This window comes from Chinchilla lanigera, unplaced genomic scaffold (genome assembly GCF_000276665.1).
Source record: "Chinchilla lanigera isolate Chin_1 unplaced genomic scaffold, ChiLan1.0 scaffold00051, whole genome shotgun sequence".
NCBI classification, from domain to species: Eukaryota; Metazoa; Chordata; class Mammalia; order Rodentia; family Chinchillidae; genus Chinchilla; species Chinchilla lanigera.
In genome coordinates this window covers 13,405,310-13,433,093 of record NW_004955452.1, presented here as the reverse complement: position 1 = coordinate 13,433,093, position 27,784 = coordinate 13,405,310, and the positions used below count along the sequence as shown (strand labels likewise).

At 36.1% G+C, this 27,784-nt stretch overlaps 1 protein-coding gene across 6 annotated transcripts in view; it reads right to left on the bottom strand.

Moving 5' to 3' along the window:
- Zmym4 (zinc finger, MYM-type 4) overlaps window positions 1–27,784 on the bottom strand; it is a 158,819-nt gene that overhangs the window by 80,067 nt on the left and 50,968 nt on the right. For all 6 annotated transcript variants that reach the window (XM_013519646.1, XM_013519643.1, XM_013519642.1 and 3 more), the window contains exon 2: window positions 24,506–24,551. In XM_013519646.1, the coding sequence (XP_013375100.1) occupies window positions 24,506–24,551 (46 nt within the window). The remainder of the gene's footprint in view (window positions 1–24,505; window positions 24,552–27,784) is intronic.

The following is a 27,784-nucleotide window of genomic DNA, read 5'->3' as shown; positions in this document are numbered from 1 at the left end:
GATACATGGAACAATTACCAAAACAGATTATGTAATGATAAAAATATTGTGTAGAATTATCAAGTGAAAATCTTATGAAATATTGTTTTTCTGACCTCAGTGGAACTTTATCAATATTCAATAATTACAGTATATTTGGGGTTGGGAGTGTTGCTTATTTAGCATGTATAAGGTACTGAGTTAGGTCTCCAGCACCATACGAAAGGGGAAAGGGGGAGGGGGAAACAGGAAAGGAGGAAGGGGAAGGGAAAGAAAATGGACAAACAGTGGAGAAAACAGAAAACTTATGAACTACTGAAACTAACATAAAATGATGTAGCCACTATGGAAAACAGTAATGTAGTTCCTTAAAAAAATTAAAAACAGAATTATCAAATGATCCCAAAGAAATAAAAGTAGTATTTCAATTGAGGCACTGTATCTGTATTCCTAAAATTCATAGCAAATTAACAACCACTAACACCTGGAAGCAATCCAAGTGTACCTCCACTGATGATTTAATAAACAAAATGTGACATATACACACAATGAAACATTATTCATACTGAAAAAAAGGGAATTCTGGCACATACTACCAACATAGAGAACACTGAGAATACTATGCTAACTAACTAGTCAAAAAAAGACCACATATGACCCATTAAGTACCTAGAGTAATCAAATTCATACAAATGGAAAGCTGAAGAGTTAATGAAATAGGATGCCATGAAGGGGCAGAGAGAATAATGGGTAGACAGTTTTGCAAAATAAAAAGTTCTAAGAATTGGTTTTGTAATAATCTAGTAATTGGTTCTGTAACAATCTAAATACAGTTAACACTACTGTAGATAAAAATGGTCAATATAGTAAATTTTATGTTATTTGCACTTTATTACATATAAATTCTCTTCACAATTGAAGCAATACAGAGAGAGAAAGAGAATGCTATCAAGAATAAAATTTTGTAGCTCTTACAGAAATTAAAAATAGATTAAGAACTTGGCATGGTGGTGCACACCTGTAATCGCAGCACGTGGGAGGCTGAGGCAAGAGGATCACTGTGAGTTCAGTGCCAGCCTGGGCTACACAATGAGGTCAAGGCTGGCCAGGACTAATAAACGGTGATACCCTATCTCCAAAAAAAAAATAGATTAAGAATATATAAACAATTTTATGGCAATAAATAGAACTGTTAACAACTTGACTGCAATAAATTTGCAGTTTAGATCCACACTGGAATAGAAGAGCCACATACCACTTGTGAATATTTAAATTTAATGAATTATATCTGATATTAGCCAAAAGGCTGAGAAGGAATAAATGTAATTAAAACTTCTACTTTTATTACATTTCAAGTACTCAACACTCACAGGTACCAGTGACTATTATACCCTGGCAATGTAAATACACATTTTCTTTGTTAGGGAAAGTTCTATTGGTTGTGCTAACACAGAAGAAATGCCTTCGAAAGACAAAAGTGCACAAAGAAACAAAACCTGAAGAAAAACAGGCCTAAATGTCTTTATTACTAAATCAAACACTTAAAAAATACTATCCATTTTTTATGAATTATTCCAGTAAATATGAGAAAACTATATTTAACTAATTTTTATAAAGACAATATTGCCCTGAAGCCCAAAGAAAATAAAGATGTTACATAAAACATACAGATTAATACCTATCATGAATGCAGTTACTTACACCATTAACCTAAATACAGTATTAGCAAACTGAAATTAAAACCACAAAAAGAACAGAAGATGGATTATTCCATAGATATATAGAATGTGGATTTAAAATTTCAAAATGAATTTATTACATGAAAACAATAGAAGAAAAAATAACATGGTCTCAGTAGATGGTGATAGAAGAAGTAAAAACTTTTACTATTCATTTGTAAAAATATAATTATTATTCATGAAAATATTTCAGCACATTAAAAAAGAGAACCGAAGGCCTTCAACCTGAGGGAGGGCATATATAAAACCCAACATATAATAAAATATATAATAAATAATTTAAGGTTAAACATGTTTCATGCAACAAGAGAAAAAAAATAAAGAAAAATGCCTACTCTCACCATTCTGTATAATATTGTAATAAAGGACTTAGCCAATACAATTTTTTAAAAGTAAAGGAAATAAAAGCTGGAGTTTGGGGAAAAAATAACTAAAAACCTGTCTCTATTCTTAGATAAAATGACTGCCTTTGCAGAAACATTTTTAAACTGAAAACAAACTTTTTAAAAAGTGAACTTAGCAGGATACAAGGTCAGTATTAAAAAAAACAACATATGTTATACCAGTAAAATAAGTATAAATCAAATTTCAAAGGAAAATTATAATGAATTTAAAAATAGAAACATTACATTTATCTTATTTATCTTTTATTTGTTTGAGACAGGGTATCCTTATGTAGTTCAGGCTATGACTGAACTCATTATGTAGCCCACGTTGGCCTGAAACTCCTGCTTGTCCTCCTGCCTTAACCTCCCACATGCTGGGATTACAAGCATGCAATATCATGCCCAGCAAAACACTTACTTTTTGAATCAGTAAAGAAAGAATGAACTGTCATTTACTGGCTTGGAAAACGCTAAATGGCTTTGTTTCGTTACTACTGGAAATTCAATCCAGTGCCTTCTCACTCAGCTACATTCCCAACCCAACTGACTGACTGACTGACTTATTGATGAGACGAGGCAAGATCTTGTTAAATGGGTAAATTACCCATGCTGCGCTCGATGTGTAATTCTCCCCCAGCTTCCCAGAGTTCTGGGATTGCAAACATGTGCCATCACACTTGGCTAACCGGCCATCTTTACAAGACAAAACTATTACTCAATTTGTCCATAAGCAAGAAATCCAGAGAAGTAAGACTATGTATATACACATATACAGAGTAAATTTAACAAAACGTATACAAGAATAGAAAGAGAACTATAAAACGCTGTTTTACAGATTTAAGCAACTGTGTAAACTGAGACAATACCATGCTTCTGGATAGGAAAAATATATAGTTCAGGTTTAATTTAACCCAAATTTAGCTACACATTTAAAGTAATCCCAATCAAATTCCTGGCACATTTAGCATTTTACATATAAAATACATCTGTAAATGCAAAGAACTTAAAGTAGCCAAAATAAATCAGAGAAAACATACAGCAGGGTGACTTGTATTAATTTTGCAGTATGACATTATTTCAAAGTGACAATTTAAACTTAAAATATTTAATATAATTCTATTATCTGAAAATTATATCCCAATATATATTCAATTTTTTAATCCCACACATAATTCTACATGAAACAATACATACAAGATAAATATTCTGAAAACTAAAACACTGCTGAGATACTACAAAGTGTATCATTCTTTTTTCCTCAACACACTTTTTATATTAGGTATTTTTCTTTTTTATTGGTACATTTTAGATATACATAATGATCACATTCACCATAGAGAATTTGTACCTATACATGATTTATCCTGCTGCTGCTTTTCTACCAACTCCGTTCCCATCCCTTCAACTTCTCTTTCCCTCCTTATTTAGAAAAACTTCGTTTCCATTTTTTTCTATTATTTTTTTTCTTGTCCCATCCTTCCTTTCCCCCAAACCCTTCCTTATTCCCCTCCTCATGTGAACATTTTCTTCCCATTTCCCAATATCTATTACACATCTTGGTTCTTATTTGCATTTTCAGTTTCCACACCAAAGAAAAAATGTGGTATGTAAACATTTGTGTCATTTATTTCACTTAAGAGTATGATGTCAAGGTGCATCCATTTAGCTAGATGTGTGTCAAGTTTATCCTTCTATATGCCATAGTAGTACTCTACTGTATTAAAGAACCACATCTTGTTTATCCATTCATCAGCTGATAAGTATTTGAGCTGTTTCCAGGATTTAGCTATTACAAACTGTGCTACTATAAACATGGGTGTGCAAATATCACTGTGCTATGATGCTTTTAATTCTTTTGGGAATATACCAAGGAGAATAGCTCTGTCAAATGGAACTTCTATTTTAGTTTTTTGAGGACTCTTCACAGATTTCCACAGTGATTGCACCAGTCACCACACTCCCACCAACAGTGGAGAAGGGATCCTTTTTCCCCACAGCCCTGCCAGCATTTGTTACTGGTTGATTTCTTGATAATAGGCATTCTTTCTAGAGTGAGATGGAATCTCAGCACTGTTTTAATTTGCATCTCTTGAATGACCAGTGAGGAACATTTTTTTCATGTATTTGTCATCTTCTTCATCTGAGAAGTGGCTATTCATTTCCAATGCCCATTATTGGTGGGGTCTTTAAATTTAGGGAGTCTGATTTTTTGTCAGTTCTTTATATATTCTAGATGTTAGTCCCTTCTCTGAGAAACAGCTGGCAAAAGGTATTTCCCACTCTGTGGACTGTCTCTTTGCTCTGTTGCTGATTTCTTTTACAGAGCAAAAGCTTTTTAGTAAAACGAGATCCCAGATGCTTTATTATAGTTCCTATGCAATTGTGGATTTTTTCATAAAGTCTGTGTCTATACAAATGTCCTACCTATCCTATCTTCCAGTAGATTTAGTTTCTGTGTTAATATTTATATTTTTGATCCATTTCGATTTTCGTTTAGTGCATGTTGACAGATACAGGTCTAGTTTTAATCTTTGGCATGTGGAATACCAGTTGTTCCAGCACCATTTATTAAAGAAATTATCTTTCTTCTAGTGAACATGTTTGGCTCCTTTGTCAAAGAAAAGGACAGCTGAATGTGGTGTTATATCTTCTTGGTTCAGCATTGGTAACTGTATGTATCTAAGAATCTGTCTGTTTCTTCTGTTTTACATCTTATTAGAACAAAGGTTCTCAAAGTAAGTATTTATGATGTTGTGGATTTCTACAGGATCTATTGTGATTTCACCCTTTTTGTTCCTAAATGCATGGATTTGATTCTTCTTTTTTCATACAGCTGGCTAAGAGCTTATCAATTTCATTTAATCTTTTAAAGAACCAACTCTTTGATTCCTAGAGTCTTTGTTTTGTATAGTTTTCTTAGTCTCAACTGCATTAATGTATTGCTTCGATCTTTATACTTTCCTCCTCTGATGAGCTTTGGGCTTAACTTGCTCTTCTTTTGCTAGAAGTCTGAGGTTCAAAATTAGGCTGTTTAAGAACTAAGAGAAACTACCTGTATAATTATCTTAACTATCATGTCTATATCACTGAAAATAAAGATTTGTGCTAATATTGTTTGGACAATATTTCATGCTTGTATCTTGTATTCTGAGTAACTACTATGAAGATAACAATATGCAATGTATTAGTTAGTGTTACTCTGTTAGCCTGATGTGAAAGTATTTTACTTTATTTCTATTTTTCTTCTTTAAAATTAAAAAAATTTTAAATAAAATACAAAAAAATTAGGTTATTTGCCCTCACTCTGTTTTTCTAATATGACAATGCACTGCTATAAATTTCCTTCATCGGACTGCTTTCATTGTGTCCCATAAGTTCTAGTATGTTGCACTGGCATTATCATTTAATTGTAGAAAATGTCTAATTTCTTCTTTAATTTCATGTGACTCACTTGTTCATGAGGGGGTTATTTAGTTTCCATGTGTGGTTTCTTTTGCCATTGATTTCCTATTTCATTACACTATCGTCTGACAATATGCACAGGATAATTTCAATTCTTCTGCATATACTTAAGCATGTTCTATGAGCTAGTATGTGGTCTATTTTGGAAAATGTCCCATGTGCAACTGAGAAGAATGTGTGTTCTGATGTTGTGGGGTGGAACATTCTGTAGACATCTACTAAGCCCATTTGTTCAAAAGCTTGGTTCATTTCTACTATTTCTTCTATTTTTTGTCTCGCTGACCTATTTGTGACAGTGCTGTATGTTAGTCCCCCTGTAAAACACACCAGTGGTTATTTGATTTCTCATGTCTGCTAACATGTGTTCTGTATAGTTAAGAGCAATGGTATCTGGTGCATATACATTTATGATTATTATCTCTTTCTCTTGGATTGTTCCCTTAACATGGATGTAGTGACATTCTTCAGTTCTCTTAATCTATCTTGGCTTCAAATCCACTATGTCTGCAAACAGAATAGCTACCCCTGCTTTTTTCTGGGTTCTTGTGGCATGAAGTATTGTTGTACATTCTTTGAATTTTCGTGAATGAATTTCTTGTTGAACTACATGTGTTTCTTGTATGCAACATATTGTTGGATCTTGCTTCTTGATCCATTCTCCCAGTGTATTTCTTTTGATTGTTGAACTGAGACCATTTATATTGATGGTTATAACTGATACGTACTAATTTCTCCTTATTTTCCTCTAGATGGTTCTCTTTTTCTCACCCTCTCTTTAATTACTTGCCTAGCCTAATAGATTTATTCTTTTGGAGTTCATGAGCTAGTAGTCTTTGTTTTTTTTTTTTTTGTATTTTAAAGAGTAAAAGAAGGATAACATAGCAATAGGGGGGCTTACTGAATTACAAAGTGGTAGGAGATTATCAGTGGTTGTTTTACATATTGTTATCTATAAGATAGTTTCTCAGGAAAACAAATACACAAATAATAGTGAGCTACAGACAAAAGTGGTAGGTTATTATCAATGGTTGTTGTACTATACTTTGGTATCTTCAAAGTGGTTTCTAAAGAAAATAAATAGAGCTATACATGAGTGACCAATTGAATATTCATTGACTATTCTCAAAGGTTGTTGTAGGAAACACATAGTAATAAACATACATCCATTTACAAAATAGCATAGGAACAATACAAACATTACAGAGTTATGGACAGATTAGTAGGAAAAAATCAGTCGTTGCTGTAATATATGGTAGTATCTTTAAACTGGTTTCTCAGGAAGACAGAGATATGCAAGAAAGATCTAACAAGTAGTTACAGCCTAAGGTTGTCAAAAATAGCAGATTACCTTCTCACCAGTGATTCCTTTCATTGAGGTGTGACGGCTGGAAGGCAGGCAAGGATTGAAAAGAAGGACTGAGAGACTTGCACCTGTGTCTAGCAACAGGCTGTTTTCTTCTTCCTCTACAGAGTCATGATTACCCGGGGCTCCTCCATGGAGATGACAGTCTGGCCAGACGGAGAAGGCAGAGTATGACCCGGCCCCCTCATTCCTGTTAGGCTAACTGGTAGGATGGGTCTGAGCTCTGGGGCCTCCACTTCAGAGGCCAGACTGATCTCTAGTGGTCACCTCTGCATTTGGGGCATGGCCCAGGTGGCTTCTTAGGGTAGTTCCTCTTGAGGTGGCCTGGCTTTTAACAGTGGTAGCAGCTGAATGTAGTCGTCGAGTTCTTCTTGGGGCCCTGAGAATCTGAATTAGGGTCTGTTTCTCTTGGTGCTGCAGCAAAAGCAGCTGCTTTTTCTCAGTCTCTTTGTTTTCTCTCCTTGGCCTCCTCCTGGTCACAGCTATAGAATACTGAGGAGGCAATCCTTACTATCATCTCAAGTGAGTCATCTGGGGCAAAAGCTATTTTTTGTAGCTTTTTCTCTCCAGCCTTCCAGCGCACTGGGACCCCGCAACCACTTAGTGTCCTCTCCCCAAGTGTCAGCACAGGCAGCAGGAATCTCGGTGCGGACCTCTCTGGAGCTCCACACGCTCCTCCACCGCAGCCTGTACTGTCAGGGGAACAATGGCTTCCCGGGGGTCTCCCCAGGTATTACGCAAGATCCTCCTGGTTTCTAGCTTCCAAACGACTCGTGTGACCCCAGTCAAACACACCTCTGAGTCTTTGGGCGTAGCCTGTATTCTCGTGTTCTCCAAGTCCTTGTTCAGCAGCTGCTTCTCCACTGACTCTGGACCTTTCTGGTTCTCAACAGCAGGGGCAAGGGCAACGCGTTGTGTGGCATGTATTACCAGGGGTTTCTCCATGTCAGGATGATTCACACACGTCCCCAGGCAGGCCTCCGTGGCTGGCGCATGGCAGGCCCTTTGTGTCATTGTTTCTCTGGGCCATGATAGTTCTCAACCATGTGGTAGTGGCTGGTTTAATGGCCGGTGTGTGCTGCGCAGCTTCCCGGACACCAGTTGCCCACCTCCCGGGTGCCTGAGTGGCTGGGGTTCTGCTCAAAGCTGAAGCTTCTCGCCACGCAGCTTCCCGGGCACCTGCGTGGCTGGAGTTCCGCCCAAAGGCCAAAGCTCCCCGCTGTGGGCTTCCCGGGCACCTGCATGGCTGAAGTTCCGCCCGAAGGCTGGAGCTCCCTGCTGCGGGCTTCCCAGGCACCTGCTGCCTGCCTCCCGAGTGCCTGCGTGGATGGGGTCCGGCCCAAAGGCCGGAGCTTCCACTGTGCAGCATCCCGGGCACAGGTAGTCTTTGTTCTTGTGTTCTAGGACATCCATCATAACATTCTGCAGTGCTGATTTGGTGAACATGAACTTATTCAGATGTTCTTTGTCATCAAAGTATCTTATTTCTCCATCAATTTTCAAAGGTAGTTTTGCAGGTACATAGATCTGAGTTGGAGATTGATTCCTTTTAGGGCTTGAAATACTTCACTCCAAGCTCTCTTTGACTTGAGTTTTGTTTTTTTTTGGGTTTTTTTGTGTGGCTAATTGGAGTTCTATATGTCTCACTTAACTGTATGTCAAATTATTTTTCCCTGTTTATGGAGTTTTCTCCCCTGACATCTGTGATCAGGTTTCTTATATCATTTGTGATATCTCCTGCTTTTTTCATTGACTCCAATCAATCTTACGTTATCCTTCTTTGCAACATTTAGCACTTGCTGGATTAACTCCTCATGGTTCTTTGCTATTGTTAAGAAATCTTTTTTTTTTCCATGATCACTAACTGAAACCCTCTCTTCTATATCTGATATTTTGTACTCATACTGATTTATTTTGCTGCATATACTTTCAATGGAATTTTTAATCTCCTAATATCCATTTGAATCTATTTCATGGATTCAATTTCTTTCCTATGTTGGGCGTTCATGGTTTCCATCATTCCCCTACGCTCCTGTTTTGTTTTGTTTTTTAATCTGTATCTGTGCCAGAGTCACTAAGCTTGTCTTTGACTATGGTCACCATCTCTGTATTTCTCTGAGAAATTATTTCTGATTTCATTTTTCTGGAGCTTCCTTCATTTGCTTTGTTACCTCCACTATTACCACTTCAGAGAATCCAGATGGGTGGCTTTCAGACTGTTCTACCTCAATGCCCTGCCCTGGGTTTGCCTTTGGTGAACTGGATGTCTGGAGCTTTATCTTGTTTAAGTGTCTTCTCATTTTCTATGTTTTTTTTGAAGTTTCATTCTCAGGTTGATGTTTACAAGTTGCTTATGGTGAGTAGCTTTATTGCTAGTATCAAGAACCCTTAGGAGATGACTACTTCTCAGAGATGTCTTCCACATGTAGCTGGCTTTTGGGTTTTGAGTCTGTTGCAAGATCCTATCTCTTTAATTTATTGAGGATGAGAAATTGTTGCCTATTTGACCTAGCCTCAGGTCTTTGGCACTGGCCTATACTGCTGCTTATGACCCTTAAACAATCTTAAGTCTGAGTATACTACCAAGAATAACTGCTTAGAACAATTACATCACCTTGGATAAAGTAATACAATCAGCAATAACAACAGCATCAAACATAGGCTAAAAAATGAGGTAAATATTAATGAGGTAAATATTAATGTGCTACCTTTAACTATATGAACTGTATTTACGATTATGTAACAAAATGTAAAATGAACCAGAAAACTGTATACAATAAATATGCTCTCGATATGGCAATTTTACTCTCAGAGGAGAAAAATTTAAATGAGTTAGGGGGAAAAAAATCAAGAAATATAAGAAGAGAAAGAGATTAGAAGGAAGGCTGGAGAACAAAGGAGTATTAGGCAAACTTTGGAAAACTGGTGAAGAGGGAAGTAGAGAAGAAAATAAAAACAAGAACTGAACAGAATAGCAAAAAAAAAAAGAAACAATGTTCACACTCATATAAACACCAGATCAAGAAAAAACAAAATAAAAATTAAAGGGCAAAAATAAATGTCCACTATGGGGTGTGTTTCTCCTGCTACTGGTAGACAGAATGGGCAGACATCAGATCCGTGTTAATTCTAGAAGCCAGCCATAGATTTATAGCAGGATACTGGAAAATCCCAGCAAGCCTACACCTTTAATCGCAGGTTCAGTTCAGGCTGATTTCTGGCTGTGAGGCTATAACCTGATTTGTTCAACCTGCAACACTCTATGTGCCTCCTGCTGGCTTGAACTCAGCTCCTTGACCTCCTGAGACTTGAACTCAGTTCCAACTCATCCCGACGCTGGGAGCCACTAGATGGAGCCAGCCTGCAGCTACTCTTGAGTTCTGAGATCAGTTAGCCACTCTCACTTAGCTACTGGCCAATGACCCTTTCCTGGGGGGCTGTCTGAACCCTAATAACTCACCAGTCACTGCCGTCTGCTGTGTCCACTTTTCCATTACACTGTACATTTCTCCATGGATGCCTCTAGGGCTGCCAATAGTCACTGTGCATCTGCAGGTTTGAGCCACCCCTCCCATACAGTGAGTCAGGGCTCAGAGAGAAAGCACCACATGCTGCTTCCTTCTGCACTGAGGTTTCTCTTTGCTTTCCCCTTGGGCTTCAATTCTCTCCTCAGATACTTGCTGGGTCCCAAGGATCCATTTCCCTCCTTCTTCTCTTCCTCATGTTAGTATATTCCAGCATCTGAACACCAAATCTCAGACAGGCTGTTTCTCTGCTGTTCACTATTCCACCATCTTCCTACAACAGGCTCAAAATGTATCATTCTTATGAAATGGAAGACTTATTTGCACATTAGTGTTCTCTAAACATATGCATAGGCCCAAGCAAGTTATTCTGTAGAAACTGGTAATTGCTTCTAAAAACTATGTGGAAATCCACATGGACATGCAGAAATGGACTCAAATATACAGGTCAACTGATTTTCAATGAAACCTCCAAGGTAAATCAATTTTTACAAATCTTTTCGATAAATGGTACTGATACAACTAGATATTCATACATAAAATACTGACTCTTGCATTTATGACATTTAAAAACCAAGTCAAAATGGATTATCAACCTAAAAATTACATCTAAGCCAGGCATCATGACACAGGCATGTTGTCTTAGCATCTGTAGAAGTTGCTGCACAAGGATTTCAAGTTTGAGACCTATCTAGACTAAAGAGCAAGACTCTATCAAAAACAAAATAAAACCAAAGTATATGTTTTTCTTTTTCTTCTTTATAGTGAGGAAGACTGGGAAAGGAACCCAGCACACCTTCACATTAAGCTATATTCCCAGCTCTTTTTATTTTGAGACAAGGTCTTACTAAATCCCTAAATTATACAGGCTAGGATTGAACATCCTCCTGCCTCAACCTCCCAGTGTGCTGCGATGTTTTTCAAATACCATTAAAATAACAAAAAAGGAAACCTTAGAAGAGATGGATAGATGTATACGGACAGAGAAACATGGATATAGATACATGAACAGATATCATGTTCTATCAATCTTTTTGATAGACTTCTACCTAAACTATATAAAGAAACCTTACAACTTGATAATAAAAAAGAAACAACCAAATTTCAAAATGGAAAGTCAACACGTAGATCACAAAAAAGCGTTTAGGAAAGGTCAAAAAATACAATGAAAAGATGCTCAGCATCATTAGTTCTCTGAAAAAATGTAGTCACAATAAAATGCCACTAGTCATCCTCTACTAATATAACTACAGTATATTACAAAAGACAGAGATCACCTAAATAAAATGAAAACATTCTTTGAAAACTATAACTTACCTAAATAGACACAAGGTAAAATACAATGTGACTAACACTACGTCACTGAATAAAGTGAATTCATAATTTAAAACAATGCACATGAAGAAATCCCTAGGCTCAGATGCTTTCCTGTTGAAATCCATAAAAAATTTAATGATGCTATCAACCTAGTCTTAAACAAACTTTATCAGGAAAATCTTTCAGAAAATATTAGCCAACAGAAGTCAACAACAATATACAAAGACAAATATCCTTCGGTCATTCTTTAAGAGAGAATGAGAAGGAGGAGGATTTAACTCAGTGGTAGAGTGCCTGGCTAGCACATGCAAAGCCTTGGATTCAGACCAAAAAAATGGAGGTGCGGGGGAAGAATGAGGATATATTTTCTTAAAAACGGAAACCTAAGTCTATTTGACAGAAATCACGGAAAAAATGATTTGCCTCAAATGACAAAATACAAGAAGCACTTCAAAGACTGAGGGCAGCCCACTTCCCCGAGTTCACTGGTAGCTACCCTGTACAATGCCTTTGATTTGATCTTCAGCATTGCACTGAAGAGAAAGAAAAAGAACTATTTTAAGTAGAATCAGAAGCTACTAATTCAGTGACTATTACCTTGACTATTATTTAAAGAACTGTAAGTTTCAGCAAAAACAATGAACTTAAGCAAAAACTGTAACTTAAGCAGTCACTAAGGGAAAATTCTTTTATTTGACAGGATTTTTGTCTCATGAGCAGATTTTATTTTGAAAGCCTACTAGATTTGCTAAGAATTATGTATGTTTTTCTAGACTTTTGCAACAAGAACCTAGAAATTTTAAAAATTTCCATTTTAAAAGGTAAAATACTCAGGAATAAATGATATAAGAAAACCCATAATATCTACTATAAGAAAATAGTAAACATTTCAGTGAATGACATAAAACATTTCTCCATAAAATGTGCCTATTTCTAATACAAAGACATAATGAAAATATTCATTCAGGCTAGGCCTTGAGGCACATCCCTGTAATCCCAGCACTCTTGGAGGCTGAGGTAAGAAAATCACAATATCCAGCCTGGGGAACTTATCAACTTAATGAGATCCTGTCTCAAAGTAAAAAATAAAAAAGTGCTGGGGATATAGCTCAGTGCTAAGGCCCTGAATTCAATCAGCAGTATTCAGGAGAGTTAGAGGAAGAAGTGATGCTTCCTGATTATGTAAGTATATAGAGTTTTCTATTTTATTTTTCCAACTCCCCACCCCTCCCTGAACTGGGGATTAAGCCCAGTATGTCATTCTAGACATGCATTTTACCACACACTGAACTTTTAATGTATAAAATGTTAAACTTTAGTTGTTTTAGGTTTGGATCTGAAATCCCGCCCCCCCACTGGCCCATTAGTGATGAAGGGTCAATCCACAATGCAGCCCTGTCCAGAAGTGCTTGGATAGTGACATCTCTGATCTCATTAACAGGTTAATCTACTGATGGATATTGCAACTTGTATCTAGGTGCCTGCCCCCCAAAAGCATCACACACCCATAGGTAGGGTTTTTTTCAGAGGTGGCTGGATTTAAGATGTATGGAACTGAATTAGTCCACCAACTGGTTTAGCATCATTCTGGAAGTGGATAAAGGGAAGACCCCCTGGGGGCGCAGGGGACCAGCCAACAGGCTTGTGGCCTGGATTGGATAAAAGGGAAAGAAGGTGCTCTTGCACCTGCTGCTGCTTCCTGCCTGTCACACCGTGACTATTTCTGCTCTGCTATGGCCCTCTGTCATGCCAATCTGCCTTGGGGCCAGCTGACTATGTACTGAAATCTCTACAACTATGAGTTAAAATAAACCTTTCCTCTTTTAACAATTCTTCTGGAGTATTTTATCTCAGTAACAAGAGAAAACTAAGACAACAGACCCATAATTTAATAACATTACTGGAAGACGGTAGAAACTTTATTGGGAGATAAGTCCTAGTAAGTAGGTCACTAGGGGCATGCCTGGAAGGATACAGCTTGTGCTTCCCCACCCGCACCCCATACTTTGCTGCTGTTATGAGGAGCTCTGCTTGACCTTGCACTTCCAGCATGATGTCCTGCCTCATCACAGATCCATAAGCACTGCAGCCAGTCAAGCATGGATTGAAACTTCTGAAATTGTGAGGCAAACTACACATTTCCTTCTTTCACTTGATTTTTCTCAGGTACTATTTCGTAGCATAACTTACACAAATGGCATCATGAAAAGCTTAAAAATTACAAAAAATAACCTGAATGTTAGGGCATGAGGATAGCTTAAGCCCAGGGATTTGGGGGCGGTCTGGGCAACAGAGTAAAATCCTGTCTCAAAACACAACCAATACAGTGACCTGCATAAGTAGATATGTGCACATACTGTAAGTTCAATGAAAACATGGTAGCTAAAAACTTCATAAACCAAATATAATACATAACAAAATTAATATGGTATTAATATAAATATCTTAACAGGACATAGTATAAGTTCTAAAACTAGAACATATAATAAATAAGATCTTAATAAAAATTTCTTAAAACGGCTTATTTAGTTTAGTGATGAAAAAGTTCTTTAGATAAGAACTATATATGTTAGCATAATAGGCTACCATCTGGAGCAAAAGTGGGCACCAATCTTATCCAACATACAAATTAAATAGAACTTCAATGCTAAAATATAAAATAAAGAGATAACATACTAACCTCTTATAGGGTAAATTATAAATTTTTATTGAAAGGCACTATAGATTTTAAACAAAGACCTAAGTTAATGGATAGAAAGACAATGTCATAACCATGTCACTTTTCTTCCAATTAATCTATACATTCAAGACTATTCTAATCAAATTTCTAGTAAGTCTTTTTCATTATGTGATTTTGTTCTCTTAAGAGTATAGTGAGACGCTACATGAATAAGGGCAAGAATAGACAGTGCTTGCTTTGGCAGCACATACACTAACAGAACAGACAAATAACCCTAAGGGATAATTTTCAGGGATGTACCCCATCAGATAATCAAGACATTATAGGGGCTGGGGATTTAGCTCAGCGGCAAAGCGCCTGCCTGGCAAGCGGAAGGTTGTGAGTTTGGTTCCTGGTTCCGGAGAAAAACCAAAAAAAAAAAAAAAAAAAAAAAAAAAATCAAGACATTATATAACTAAGTTAATTTAAACATATGATATGGTCACAGGAATACACAATGAGTTCAGGGAGACATCATCTGCAAATGAGAAAAAAAGCCCACAGAGATGTATCACAGAGTAACTTTTCAGGTCACTGAGAAAAGGAGTACTACACACCATATAAAAAGTTATCATCTAGGGTACTTCAAGAGCTACATGTGAAAGACAAAACCAATAAACAGTTAAATAATAATGTAACTGGTCTTTTTTTATTTCAGTCTAAGAAATATTTTCCAAAATAAAATGGGAGAGTAGGAGAACCAAAAGGAAAGACTAATGTAAATTACCATTCAACTACATTAAAATTAACTTCATAAGCAAAGACTTTATAAAGATATAAAGACTTGAATTATGAGACATTATTGCACTATCTATAACTAATAAATTGTTTGTAATACTTGAAAACTGTTATAATTCAATTAAGAAAAAAAAAAATAAACTCTGCATCAAGTAGCCCATAAATTTAACTTAAGTCACTTCACAACAGTAATAAAGAGATGGCCAATAAATATGAAAACATGTTCAACTAAACTATTAATATTTATTAATCAGCAAAATACAAATTTAAAAGGAAATGAAGTCCATGTTATATCCCCCATACTGACAAAAAGTTTAAAAGGCTGACAAATCAAGGGTTGGCCATATGTGAGTAACAACCCCTCTAATTAATTAATAACGAAAGTGTAAATGGATAAGTATAAGAGCTTAGGAACTAAGTTTTGCATTCTTGGAAAACTGTAAATTTACATATCTTTGACCTAAGTACTCACCTTCTCATATATACTCTCAAACAGGGGTGCAGTAAGATAAACTATACCTGTATGCAAATACCCAAGAGCCACCTGTTAATTCTGTATTTCCCTGGTGCTAAGAATTGCTTGGATACTTTTTAAACGGTTAACAACAACAACAACAAAAAAAAATGACAAGGCCATTTCAAGACACATGAAAATTACATTAAATTCACATTTCAGCCAGGCGTAGTGGCACAGGCCTGTAATCAATCCCAGCACTCGGGAGGCTGAGGCAGGAGGATTGTTGTAAATTCGAGGCCAGCTTAGGCTACAAAGTGAGCTCAATGCTAGCCTGAACTGCACAGCAAGAGCCTGTCTCAAAAGGCCAAAAATAAATAAATAAATAAATAAATAAATAAATAAATAAACACATTTCAATGTTCTAAAGTTTTACTGGGAACAATTCATTTATATATAGTCTATGGCTGTTTTATGCAAAAAAGGGATGGACGAACTGCTGCAACAAAAACAGTATAACGTACAGTCTAAATTTTTACTACTTGATTCTTTAATGAAAAAGTTTGCCAAATCCTGCCCTGGAGCAGTGGATTTTAAACCTGTTTTAGCCACAGACTCAAAAGAAATAAATCTTACCTTGAATTCCACACACATACTTACAAGTATCAGAACACATATACAAGAATGTTCAGAGGAAAAGCCTTATAATAGAAGTAGAAACATCAAGAAATCTTATAGAGAACAGAATAAATTTTTAAAATGTATTTTACAAGAGCACTTGCCTAACATATGTGCAAGGCCGTGTATTCAATCCCCAGTATCACAAAAATAATCTCTATATTTTAAATGTAAAGACCTAACCCAAAAATGTCTTAGAAGAAAACATACAGGAACAGCTTCATGATATGAGAAATGCCAATGATTTCTTGGACATGTCACCAAAAGCCTAGGTAACAAAAGCAAAACTAGATAAATGAGACACATCAAATTTGAAAACGTCTGTACATCGAGTTCCAGGGAGCTACATGAGACCCTGTCATGAAAACAAGAAAAAGAAAAGAATAAAAAAGTTCAACATCACTCATTAGAGAAATGCAAATCAAACTACAATGAGATAATACCTTATATTCATTAGAATGGACACTATCAAAAACATAGAAAAGGTCAGGCATGGTAGCACATCATATAATCCCATCATTCTGAGAGGCTGAGGCAGGAAGATCACAAAAATCAAGCCCAGCTTGGGCAACCTGATAACTTAGTAAAACCCTATAACAAAATAAAACAGAAAAAAAGCTGGAGATATAGCTCACTGTGAATCCCAGTACCACCAAAAAAGAAAAATAAATAAATAAACCCTCTAACACTGTACAAGTGTTATCCCAGTATCACCAAAAAAGAAAAATAAATAAATAAACCCTCTAACACTGTACAAGTGTTATCCCAGTATCACCAAAAAAGAAAAATAAATAAATAAACCCTGTAACACCATTGATGGAAATGTGAAACATTATAACCACTATAGAAGTAAAGCCTAAAAAAAGAACTGCCATATGATTAAGGGATCATACTTCTGAAACACATTCAAAAAAACTGAAAGCAGTAAGACAAAATATTTACACAACCATGTTCACTGCAGCATTATTCACCACAGCCAAGAAGTGGAAACAATCCAAATGCTCATCAACACATGAATAAACAAACTGTGATTTGACACATGCTTCAACATAGATGAACCTCAAGGATATTATACTAATTTAATGTCCAAAAAAAGGGCAAGTACAATGATACCATGGCATTTGACATGGCATTTGAAATGCACAGAATTTGGTACTGGACACATTTTGATGTGGAAATTCTGTCCCACTACTCATGATCTATTCAGTGACTCACTACTCTTTCCAATCAACACAATCTGTTTGCTGTCTGTCATTTTGGGTATTTATTGTACCTTCAAGGTACCTCTGTCCTGAATGATTCCACTAAACTCCTATAAGGCATCCAAATACTGTAAGAGTCCAGTTATAGGAGTTATTTAAAAGTTGTCAAATTCTTAGAGAGAGAAAGTAAAATTATGGTTGTCAGGAAGTGGGTGGGAGGGACTAATGGGGCACTGTCATTCATTGACTATAGTTTCAGTACTGCAAGATAAAAAAATAGTTCTATAGATTTCTGGCATAACAATGTGAATACATTAACACTACCGGAACTGTACATTTAAAATGGTTTTGGATGTAAAAGTATTACGGGTTTTTCATCATAATTTTAAATCAACATTGTGATATATTTATATAATGAAGTATTATACATCAGTTATAAATGAGAAGTGCATGCATTAATATAGCCAAATATATAATAAAAAAGCAAAGCTCAGTAACAAGAAAATTTAAAATACTATAAATATATGGTAAATTATAAAAAAGAACAAGGAAATGAACACAAAATTCAAAATAGTGGCTACTTTCTGGAGAGATGACTACTTAAATGAGATTGGAAAATTGGCATCAAAATCATATACAGAGGGACCAGGGGTTTAGCTTAGTAGTGTAGCACCTGCCTGGCAAGCGTGAGGTCCTGAGTCCAATATCCAGTACCCCCCAAAAAAAACACACACAAAAACCTAGTTACTTTAATGAAGGTAAACATTATACATGCCATAAACATAAGCTAATATTAATAATATCAACAAGAATGAAAATGGGGTAAGGGACGGGGCTGGGGATTTAGCTCAGTGGCAAAGCGCCTGCCTGGCAAGCACAAGGTCATGAGTTCGGTTCCCAGTACTGGAGAAAAACCAAAAAAAAAAAAAAAAGAAAATGGGGTAAGGGGAATTAGAGAAGGAGGAGGGAAAGAGATGGGAATTTTAAAAAAAAACAAGTTTTTTTTTTGTTTGTTTTGTTTTTTCCCCCGGTACCAGGAATCAAACTCACGACCTTGTGCTTGCCAGGGAGGCGCTGTACCAGAACTAAATCCCCAGCCCCTGAAACAAGTTACATTATGTACATGTACCCACTCCCCAATATGGCTATAAACTGCCATGTACTGCAAACATGACCAATAAAATAAAATCATCAATGTACTTTTTAAAAGGTAGTAAAGTCAAGGATTTTGTTTTGCTTTAAAATCTCACATGTTATAAATATCCCAGTGTTTATTTAATAATTCATGAAAATAATTTTCTAAATATTTCAAGAAATTTTAGGATAGCATACAATAAAGGGATAAGAGAAACTTTCTTAACCAAGACAAAAATTTGAACATTCTAAAAACTACTAAAATTTTTCAGTATTAAAAATACTCAACACATCAAGCCAGGTGTAGTGGCACACACCCATAATCCTAGCACTCGGGAGGCTGAGGCAGGAAGATCTCCGGGAGTTGAATGTCAACCTGTGCTATATAAGTGAGTTCAAAGCCAGCCTTCACTACATAATGACACTCTGTCTCAAAAAAAAAAAAAAAAAAAAAAAAAAAAAAAAAAAACCTTAACAAAAGATGACACAAAAACAGAAATTAAGCAGGGAAATCAGAAGGTTGGTCCCCACTATTAAAAGAACAACATCTTGAAAGTTAAAACTCCTCAGTGATTATCTTTTCAAACATACACCTGGATCTTTTTTTTCAAATGTGCACTTTACTCTGAGTCTCCTTAACAGCTACTATTAAAATAAAAAACAAGAAGTGTGGGGTACACATCTCTTTCCTGGACCCCTGCCCCCACTCTGGAGTAGCTTTCTACCTTGTACTTTTTCTTCCTTACAAATAAAGTGTTATTCCCTCATTACAAAAATGAAGTTTACAACTTGTTATGAAAAATATTTAGAAAAACAGGCAAAAGATATTATCCAAGAAATACTCAAAAATGAACGATAGAGAGGGGCAAGCTCAAATGTTAAACTTATCAAACTTGCTTAAATTCAACAGGAATTAAGACCATGCAAATTCAACACTGTGATATTTTATATCCACTAGACTGGCAAATATTAAGAAGCGATACAGCCAGGAACGGTGGCACATGCCTGTTATGGCACAACTCAGAAGGCTGAGGCAGGAAGATCACAAATCTGAGGCCAACCTAGGCTACACAATGACTTCTTTCCTCAAAACACAAAGAGAAATTCTCTGTCTCTGTCTCTTTCTCTCTCTCACACACATACACACACACACACACACACACACACACACACAGTAGTTGGTGGTCTCATACCTTGCTGGCAGAATGTTAGTTATTAAAGCCTTCTTGAAAAGTACTCTAGCAATACCTACTAAAATTATGCAAACCCTTTATCCCACATCCTCCACTACCTGCAATCTATGAACAAATTTTAAAACATTAATGTATAATGATCTACATTAAAGGATATTGGACACATCATTATTCAATGTACAAAAAAGTAAACTGCTAAAAGCAAGGCAGAAAAAGACTTATTGTGGTCAATTTGTTTAAAAAGAACCTGTGTTTTTACTTATTGAACTAAAAAATTCTTCAGAACTGCAAGGTGTTTATTCAGGTAAAGCCATTGTGCTTCTACCAAAGCTACATCCCTAAAGAACCTTTAAAACCTAGGTTTCAACATTTTCATGAAGATACTCTTTCACAATATTGGAAGGATTCAAACAGTATTCAGCAGAAGACTATGGAAATAAACATATAGTAGTAGTTTTGGTTATATGAAAAAAGAACTACCCAATTTATCAGTTCTTTTTTATTACTACTTTTTCACTCTTAAACTTTTTAAAAAAATTATATTAGTTCTTTTTAAAACTGGCTGTACTGATATAACATATTCTAATTAAGACACAAACTGATGTTGACACTCCATATGTAGCCACACAAGCTCGGTCACCATTAATACTCCTTTCAAGGGCTGGTGATATAGCTCAGTGGCATAAGCACCTGCCTGGCAAGCGCAAGGTCATGAGTTTGATTCCTGGTACCCCGCCGCAAAAAAAACACCATCCCTTCAAAATTTCTGAGCTGCTTTACAAATTATTCCTTTATTTCTATCAAGTGATTGTTATTTTCCAAACCTATGATTCAACAAACTAGGAAGCAGTTCAGAAACAGGTAAGGTAACCAGGTATGGTGGCCCACACCTGTATGTGGTCCTAGCTTCTTGGGAAGCTGAGACAGTAGGATCACTTGAGCAGAAGAATTTGAGACTGGGCAACATAAGGGGAGGCGGTGAGAGACACTGAAAAAAGAAAGAGGAGACAGAGAAAAAGAGAGGGAGAGGAGAGACGGAGAAAGAGAAATGGATAATGAAAGGCTATAGTTATGTAAACCTGATTTCAATTCCTGACTTAAGTCACTTAAAAGCTAAATGATGCCTCTAAGCCTTATTTATTTACCTCCTTAATAAAACAGATATTCACACTATCTTCATCTAGATGGTTACTGTGGCAGATAACATATGCCTACTAAATATTCTCTTTTTCTTAAGAGATCCTCAATTTTATTCTTAGCAACAACAGACTGAGCTACAGGACTACACCTTACAGCTTTACTGGTCTGGAAGCCATACACTAAGGATGTGACACAGAAAGCTGAACGTACATGGATTCTTGATAATCACAAAACCATATTATTACATAGGCTTCTTCATTATGAGCAATAAATTTCTATCATGTTTCTATACCTTCAGTTGAACCTGTTTTAATGTCAGAATTTTTAACCGTATATGTAAAATTTTTCATAAACTGATATAGTGCAAGTAATCGAATAATAAACTTCTGAATCCAAATAACTGTTCTCCATGAAGAAATTAATAATGCTCTTATTTTTCCTTTGAAATTGTCAAGTCTGTTATGTTTAATGAATTTATCAGTAAAAAACTCATTATTGCTGAATGGCTAGTGAAGAACCATTTAATGAATTCAGTCTTTGATCGCAGGAAACAGCTATCTGAATACACTAAATAAAAACAATCTTATTTACACTATTTGAACTTCTTTCAAACTTTACATAAAGTAGCAGTAAATGAAGGAACATGAATTAGGATAAGCCATACCAGTCACCTCCCTGTCACCATATTCTTGAAAATCCACAACACAGTCTTGTGATGAATGAATTATATACAAGTTAGACAACTTAGCTTCTCTTTTCACCAGCATAAAATGTTGAACCATGCCTCCTCCTCCCCACTCCAGTTCTGGAGGTTCAGCCTAGGGTTGATTTTATTCAGAGGCAGGATCTCAAACCCCTGAACTGCCTGAGCTAGGATGGAACCTACAATTTTCCTACTACAGCCTCCCAGAATGCTGGGATTATAGATGTATGCCACCAAGCTCTTAAAATCACCCTTCTTTTAAATTTTATTTACTAAAGACACTGTTTAAACTGAACCTCCCAAATTCCACTGATGGGGTTAGGCTCTACCAATATATATGTGCCAATAATTAGTAGACACTAATTTTTCTGAAGGTTTCAAAACAGATATAGTACAACCCAAGAGGGCAGAATTTGATCTACAAAACAAACATCTGAATCTTTTCATCTTCCTAGTAGCCTTGAGCAGTCTAGTACTACAATATTCATTTTGAGACACTTAGTTAAAATATAACACACTTTCCAGACATGAATCCTAGGACAAAGAGGAAGGCCTACATGACCGCCTTTGATGCGGGAGACGTCCTGAGTATTATCTACACGCAGGCTGCCCTTGTTTGTGGACGAGGTGTCTGTATTTCTGAATCATCTGCAAGGAAAGATGCCAGTCCCTCCTCCCAACTCTGCCTCTCCAGCTCCCATGATTCTTTTCATAATGAACTATCAGAACGGAGAAGGTAAAGGGTAATTAATCCTTTGTTCCTTTTTTTTGGTGACAGGGTCTCCCTTTGTATTCAGGCTGGCCTTGAATTCACTCTGTAGCCCAGGCTGGTCTCAAACTCACAGCAATCCTCCTGCCTCAGTCTCCCAAGTGGTGAGATTAAGGGTGTGAGCCAGCCATGCCAGGCACACGGGTAAGGTTTTTTCCAACATTTGCATCCAACATTTGGTACAAGTCTCCTATAATCTCCAGCTTTTGGAGGAGGGGGAAGTGCTGGAATAGAACCTAGGGCCTCGCACACGGTAGGCGAGCGCTCTAGTCTTCCACTGAGCAACATCTCCACTCCTTCTCCAGCTTAATGATATTTGAGAGAATGGAGAAAAAAACACTAAGCATCAAAAATTTTAACCCCAAATGTCAGGTGTAGGGCCCCAACTACAGCAGCTTGATTCAGCTTTAAGATAAAGTGGGAATCTTGTTCACACTTTAAGACTACTGTTATTGAAACAACTTTAACAAGTAAAGCATCAGATTAAAACCTTCATTAAAAACCTATTTGGTTCACTTCTATTACCAGGATATAGACTTTAGCAAAGGTATGTCCAGAATGAATATTCAAAAATTATTTGGTGAAAATAAGGAGTAAAAAAGAAATAGGTTCTAATACTTATGTGCTCTTACCTGGCCCTGTTTTCCTGACAGAGTGGCCCAAATCATAATCTTTCCCTCAGGAACCCGAAATTTAAATGCATATACAGGAAGATTAAAAGCCACTGGAATATAACTGCTTTTTGGCAGCATCTAAAGAGAGGCCCATGATGTTCTGATGAATATCCTAGAAAAAATCTGTACTTTACCTCTAGCCTCAATTCTGTGAAACAATCTAATATACATCTAAAATGTTTGTGTTACAGAAGCTAGCTAGAGTCTGTTTTGCTGTCTGTGATAAAATGGACATCAAATAACTAAATCCACTGATAATTAGAAGAATCAATTATCCCTCAATATCAAGTAACAAAAAGTTACTTGACTGTAGTCTACAAAAAAATTAACAAACTAATTCCAAAGAGAAAGAAGATGTCCATAGATCCTACTGGTCAAACATTTTTTTTTAAAAAATGAGAGGAGGGAGGAGGGAAGAGGGGGAGGGAAAGGGGGAATAGGAAGGAGAAGGGAGGGAAAGGAAAGGAAGTTATCCTTAAGAATTCTAGCTGACAAAATTTAGCCTCCATAAACAACTACACATATATCTCTTAACGAGTCATCAAGTCTACTCTTACACTTTATCCTACAGAAAAGACTTCAACAACCAATAAAGATATGTGTAGAAAAACATAAAAAGTTTTGTTTATAGTAATAAGAACATAATTTACACACAAATAAAAGGAAGCTAAATTATGATATAACCATACAATAAAATACTGAGTAGTCATTAAAAAGAATACAATAGGTCTTCACCTACTGACACAGTCAAATGAAAAAAGCCAAGAATGGCATTCATGATTCCTGAACACACATATAAATTTCCATACACCATATACATGTGTATATACACATACATATATATACATGCTTTCATAGAAAAAAGTCTGGAAAGATATATATTAAACTCATAACACTGGTTATCTCTGGAGAAATGGTAAAAACAAAGATATTTACTTTCTCCCTTTTTTCATTTCTATATATTGTAAATTGCATGTATTACTTTTATAATCACAAAAAATAAAACTTTTAATGCTGTAACAGAAAGAATCTAAAAGAAAGTTAAGTGACGGTAAGCAAAGTAAAAACCTTTAAAAATGGTAAGCATAATCCATAGTTCACACTGACAAAGTGTTGCTTCAACACATTAATAATAACTAAAACTAAAATACTGAAAAAAGTAAAAATCTCACAATTCAAATTAACCTGCTAAAAGTACTAAAGAGATCTAGGCTAAATCAAAATGCGCCATCACATAAATTAGTCCAAACTAAATGCTCTAATAGGTAAATGCTTTAGCTATACTTACATCCATCTAAAAGACACTATGATTTTTCTCAAATGGTACTTACAGTTCTCTACAATTTCATCAAAAACTGGACCACTTTTCTGTTCAAACTGAAAAAGCAAAAACAAAAAAAAATAGAAAAGTAACGTTATTCTCATACTTCTTAATCAGTTTGACAGCCCTCCCAAGCCAAATTATGCACATACACCACAGCATAAACAAAAATACTTCCAAATAGAGGAAAATAAAATTGAGGATGAACAAAAATAGTTTTCAGACTAAAGACTGCAACCCAAAACCCAAGAGATCAATTATATCCTTTTCTTTCCTTTCTTTTTGGTATGAGAGATTGAACCCAGCGAGATCTGAACTGGGCCCAAAGCCTTTTCTTTTCTTTTCTTTTCTTTTTTAACTTCTGAGACAGGGTCTATCAGGAAGTTGCCCAGGGTGTCTTGGAACTTGAAGGCATGCAGCACTGAGCTGCAGATTGCTTTTTAATTATTCTTATGTCACAAAAAAAAGGGTATTTGTAATAATAAACATAGTTGACATTTGTTAAGAATTTACTATGCGAAACTTCTTACCAAAACTGAACAGAACTACCGGCAATAATGGCTGTTGTTCCTAGGCTAAAGCCAGAAATTTGCTGCTTTTAAAACAAGTGAACCATGTTCTTAGGTTGGTTCCCACTGAGTATGTTAAGGTCTAAGAGAGGAGTAAAGCCAAGTTCAAGGTAATTTTGAACTTTTAACACACCAGGAGGAAAGAAAGTAAAGCATAGGCAGGTCCACCTACAAACTAAAAAAAAAGCAGCATGCTCCACTCTGAGTCTTTAAAGGCCCACTTACTGTGGTAAGACTGATCATTCCAACCTCCTGTTCCCCCGCCTATTACACACTAAAGACACAAGAACACAAGAAATTCTGCTTCTTGACAAACTCTGCCTACTATAACCTAGAATAAGCCACTCTATTCAAGGGACAAACTTTCAAGGGAGAAAAAAAATTACTGAACTACCTGTACAGCTGTAGAGGAAACAGAACAGTTAGCTAAAGTAATCAATAGTATCTGTTGTTCACAAATAAAAACAGAAAACCAAAAATCACACGTTTCTGAAAGGATGTAAAGGTAAAAGAAGGTTCAAGATGAACAGCAAAACCAAGACTAGGGTATTACAGCACTTTGAAATAACAGCCTGAGAAATAACAAGGAGGCCGCTCCAACTTTTGGCAATAAGGATGCAAGAGGAGTAAATCATGCTGAGCAAGCAGTGTATTCCTTCAGATAAGAAAAAGTAGTTCGGGGACAGACTGGATGAAGCCAGTGCAAAACAACATGTAAGCAAATGACACGGATCTGACTACGAGCAGACCCTAAACTTCCAAACTCACACTGTGTAGTAACTAAACTACCCAGTCCAGAAACCCCACACTTCTTTTAAATAAATGAGTAATTAATAGCATACTTTTGAGACCTCATACAAAATAAAATGCCTCCTTTGTGCACAAGCTCTCTGTGAAGTAGCCAGCTCTGTTGTCCTTTGTACGTATGGGTTGCTCTGCACATGGAATAGCCTGTCTTGCTTCTTAAAACTAACTACTCAACCTAGCAGCCAGGTGTATTTCTTTTCTGTAATAAACGTTACTTTAAGTTAATCATAGGTAGCAGATGCATGGTTTCCATCTTTAAAAAGGCAGTTTACCACTGTAGCAGGTGACAAAACCACCCCAGAAAAAAAAACAGGTTATTTACAGAAAAGCAACTTCTACGCTGAGCATGGTGGTTCTTGCCTATTAGCCCAGTATTTAGGAGGCCAAGGCAGGAAGATCACCTTGAATTTGAGGCCAGCCTGTATTACAAAGTGAGTTCAAAGCTAGCCTGAACTGCATAGCAAAACCCTGTCTGAAAACGACCAAAAAAAAAAAAAAAAAAAAAGTTGGAAAAAATAATTTATGCTACATGAAAGAGTAAACCAAGAGGTTTCACAGCAATTTCAAAGGTACCCTGAAAGAAGAGAACAATTGTGAGGTAGGATAATAAAAGAAAAATTCTGGCAGGGGATATAGCTCAGTGGCACAAGCGCCTGTCTGGCAAGTGTAAGTAATGTCCTGAGTTCAATTCCCAGTACACACACACACACACACACACACACACACACACACAAAAGAATCCAGAAGAAAAATTCTCTAAAACTGAAAATACAAATATTCAAGACTGAATGAGCCAGGGTAAAGGAGAAAAGAAGGAAAGGAAAAGAAAAAAATACACACACACACACACACACACACACACACACACACACACACGATAGTTAAGATAGCTATACTACTAAGTTCACTGAAAAAGGTTTGTGCTAATATTTTTTGGACAATTAAATGCCTATAACTTGTACTCTGAGTAATTTAAAGATAACAATATGCAATGTACTAATCTACTCACTGTTACCCTCCTATTATCTTGTTTTGAAATTTGGGGTTTTTTTTCTCTTTAAAACAAAAAAGTTTTTTTAAAGATTGAATGGGCCCACTGAACATCAAAGAGATAACAGAAAAAAGAGAATATTTATGCTAGTGAATTTCAAAATCCCAAAAGAACAAAAAGGAAGACTTTTAAAGGCATACAATATAGATGATTAATAAAACACATTTAACCTAACTGAAAGCAACTATCCAAGCACTAAAAAAGAAAAGAATAGGAAATAAACAGTGAAGGGAAATCCACCTATCATTCCACTCAATTGCCTATGCTCTGGAATTAAAGTTGGAGGTGATTCATAAAAGGACTTTCTCACTGATGGGAAACCTACCCATTTAAAAGAAAGGTAATATATTTTTTAACGCAATACTGCTCCTGAACACTTTACCTGACTAAACCAAACTATAGTCTTGCACATTTTAAAGGGAAAAAAGTCATGGATGGTAGTATGCTTATACTTTATGGATGCCTTAAGGAACTATATGTCCTATCATCTTAAAAGCTGATAATTAAATCTAACTCTTGACAAAGATCAGATTCTTTTAAATAAGAGTATTAATATCCCAACATCTCCATAAACTGGAACACAAAAGATCAATTTTTCACACTGTTCTAAGGAGGAAAAAAAATGTAACTCAGACATAGTTTCATATGAAAATTACTTAACAAAATCACAATTAAAAGTGATTGAAATTATATTACACAAAAGAAATAAAATCAGCCGGGTGTGGTGGTGCACGCCTGTAATCCCAGCACTCAGGAGGCGGAGGCTGAGGCAGGAGGATCCTTGCGAGTTCAAGGCCAGCCTGGGTTACAAAGTGAGCTCAAAGCCAGTCTGAACTGAACAGCAAGACCTTCTCTCCAAAAA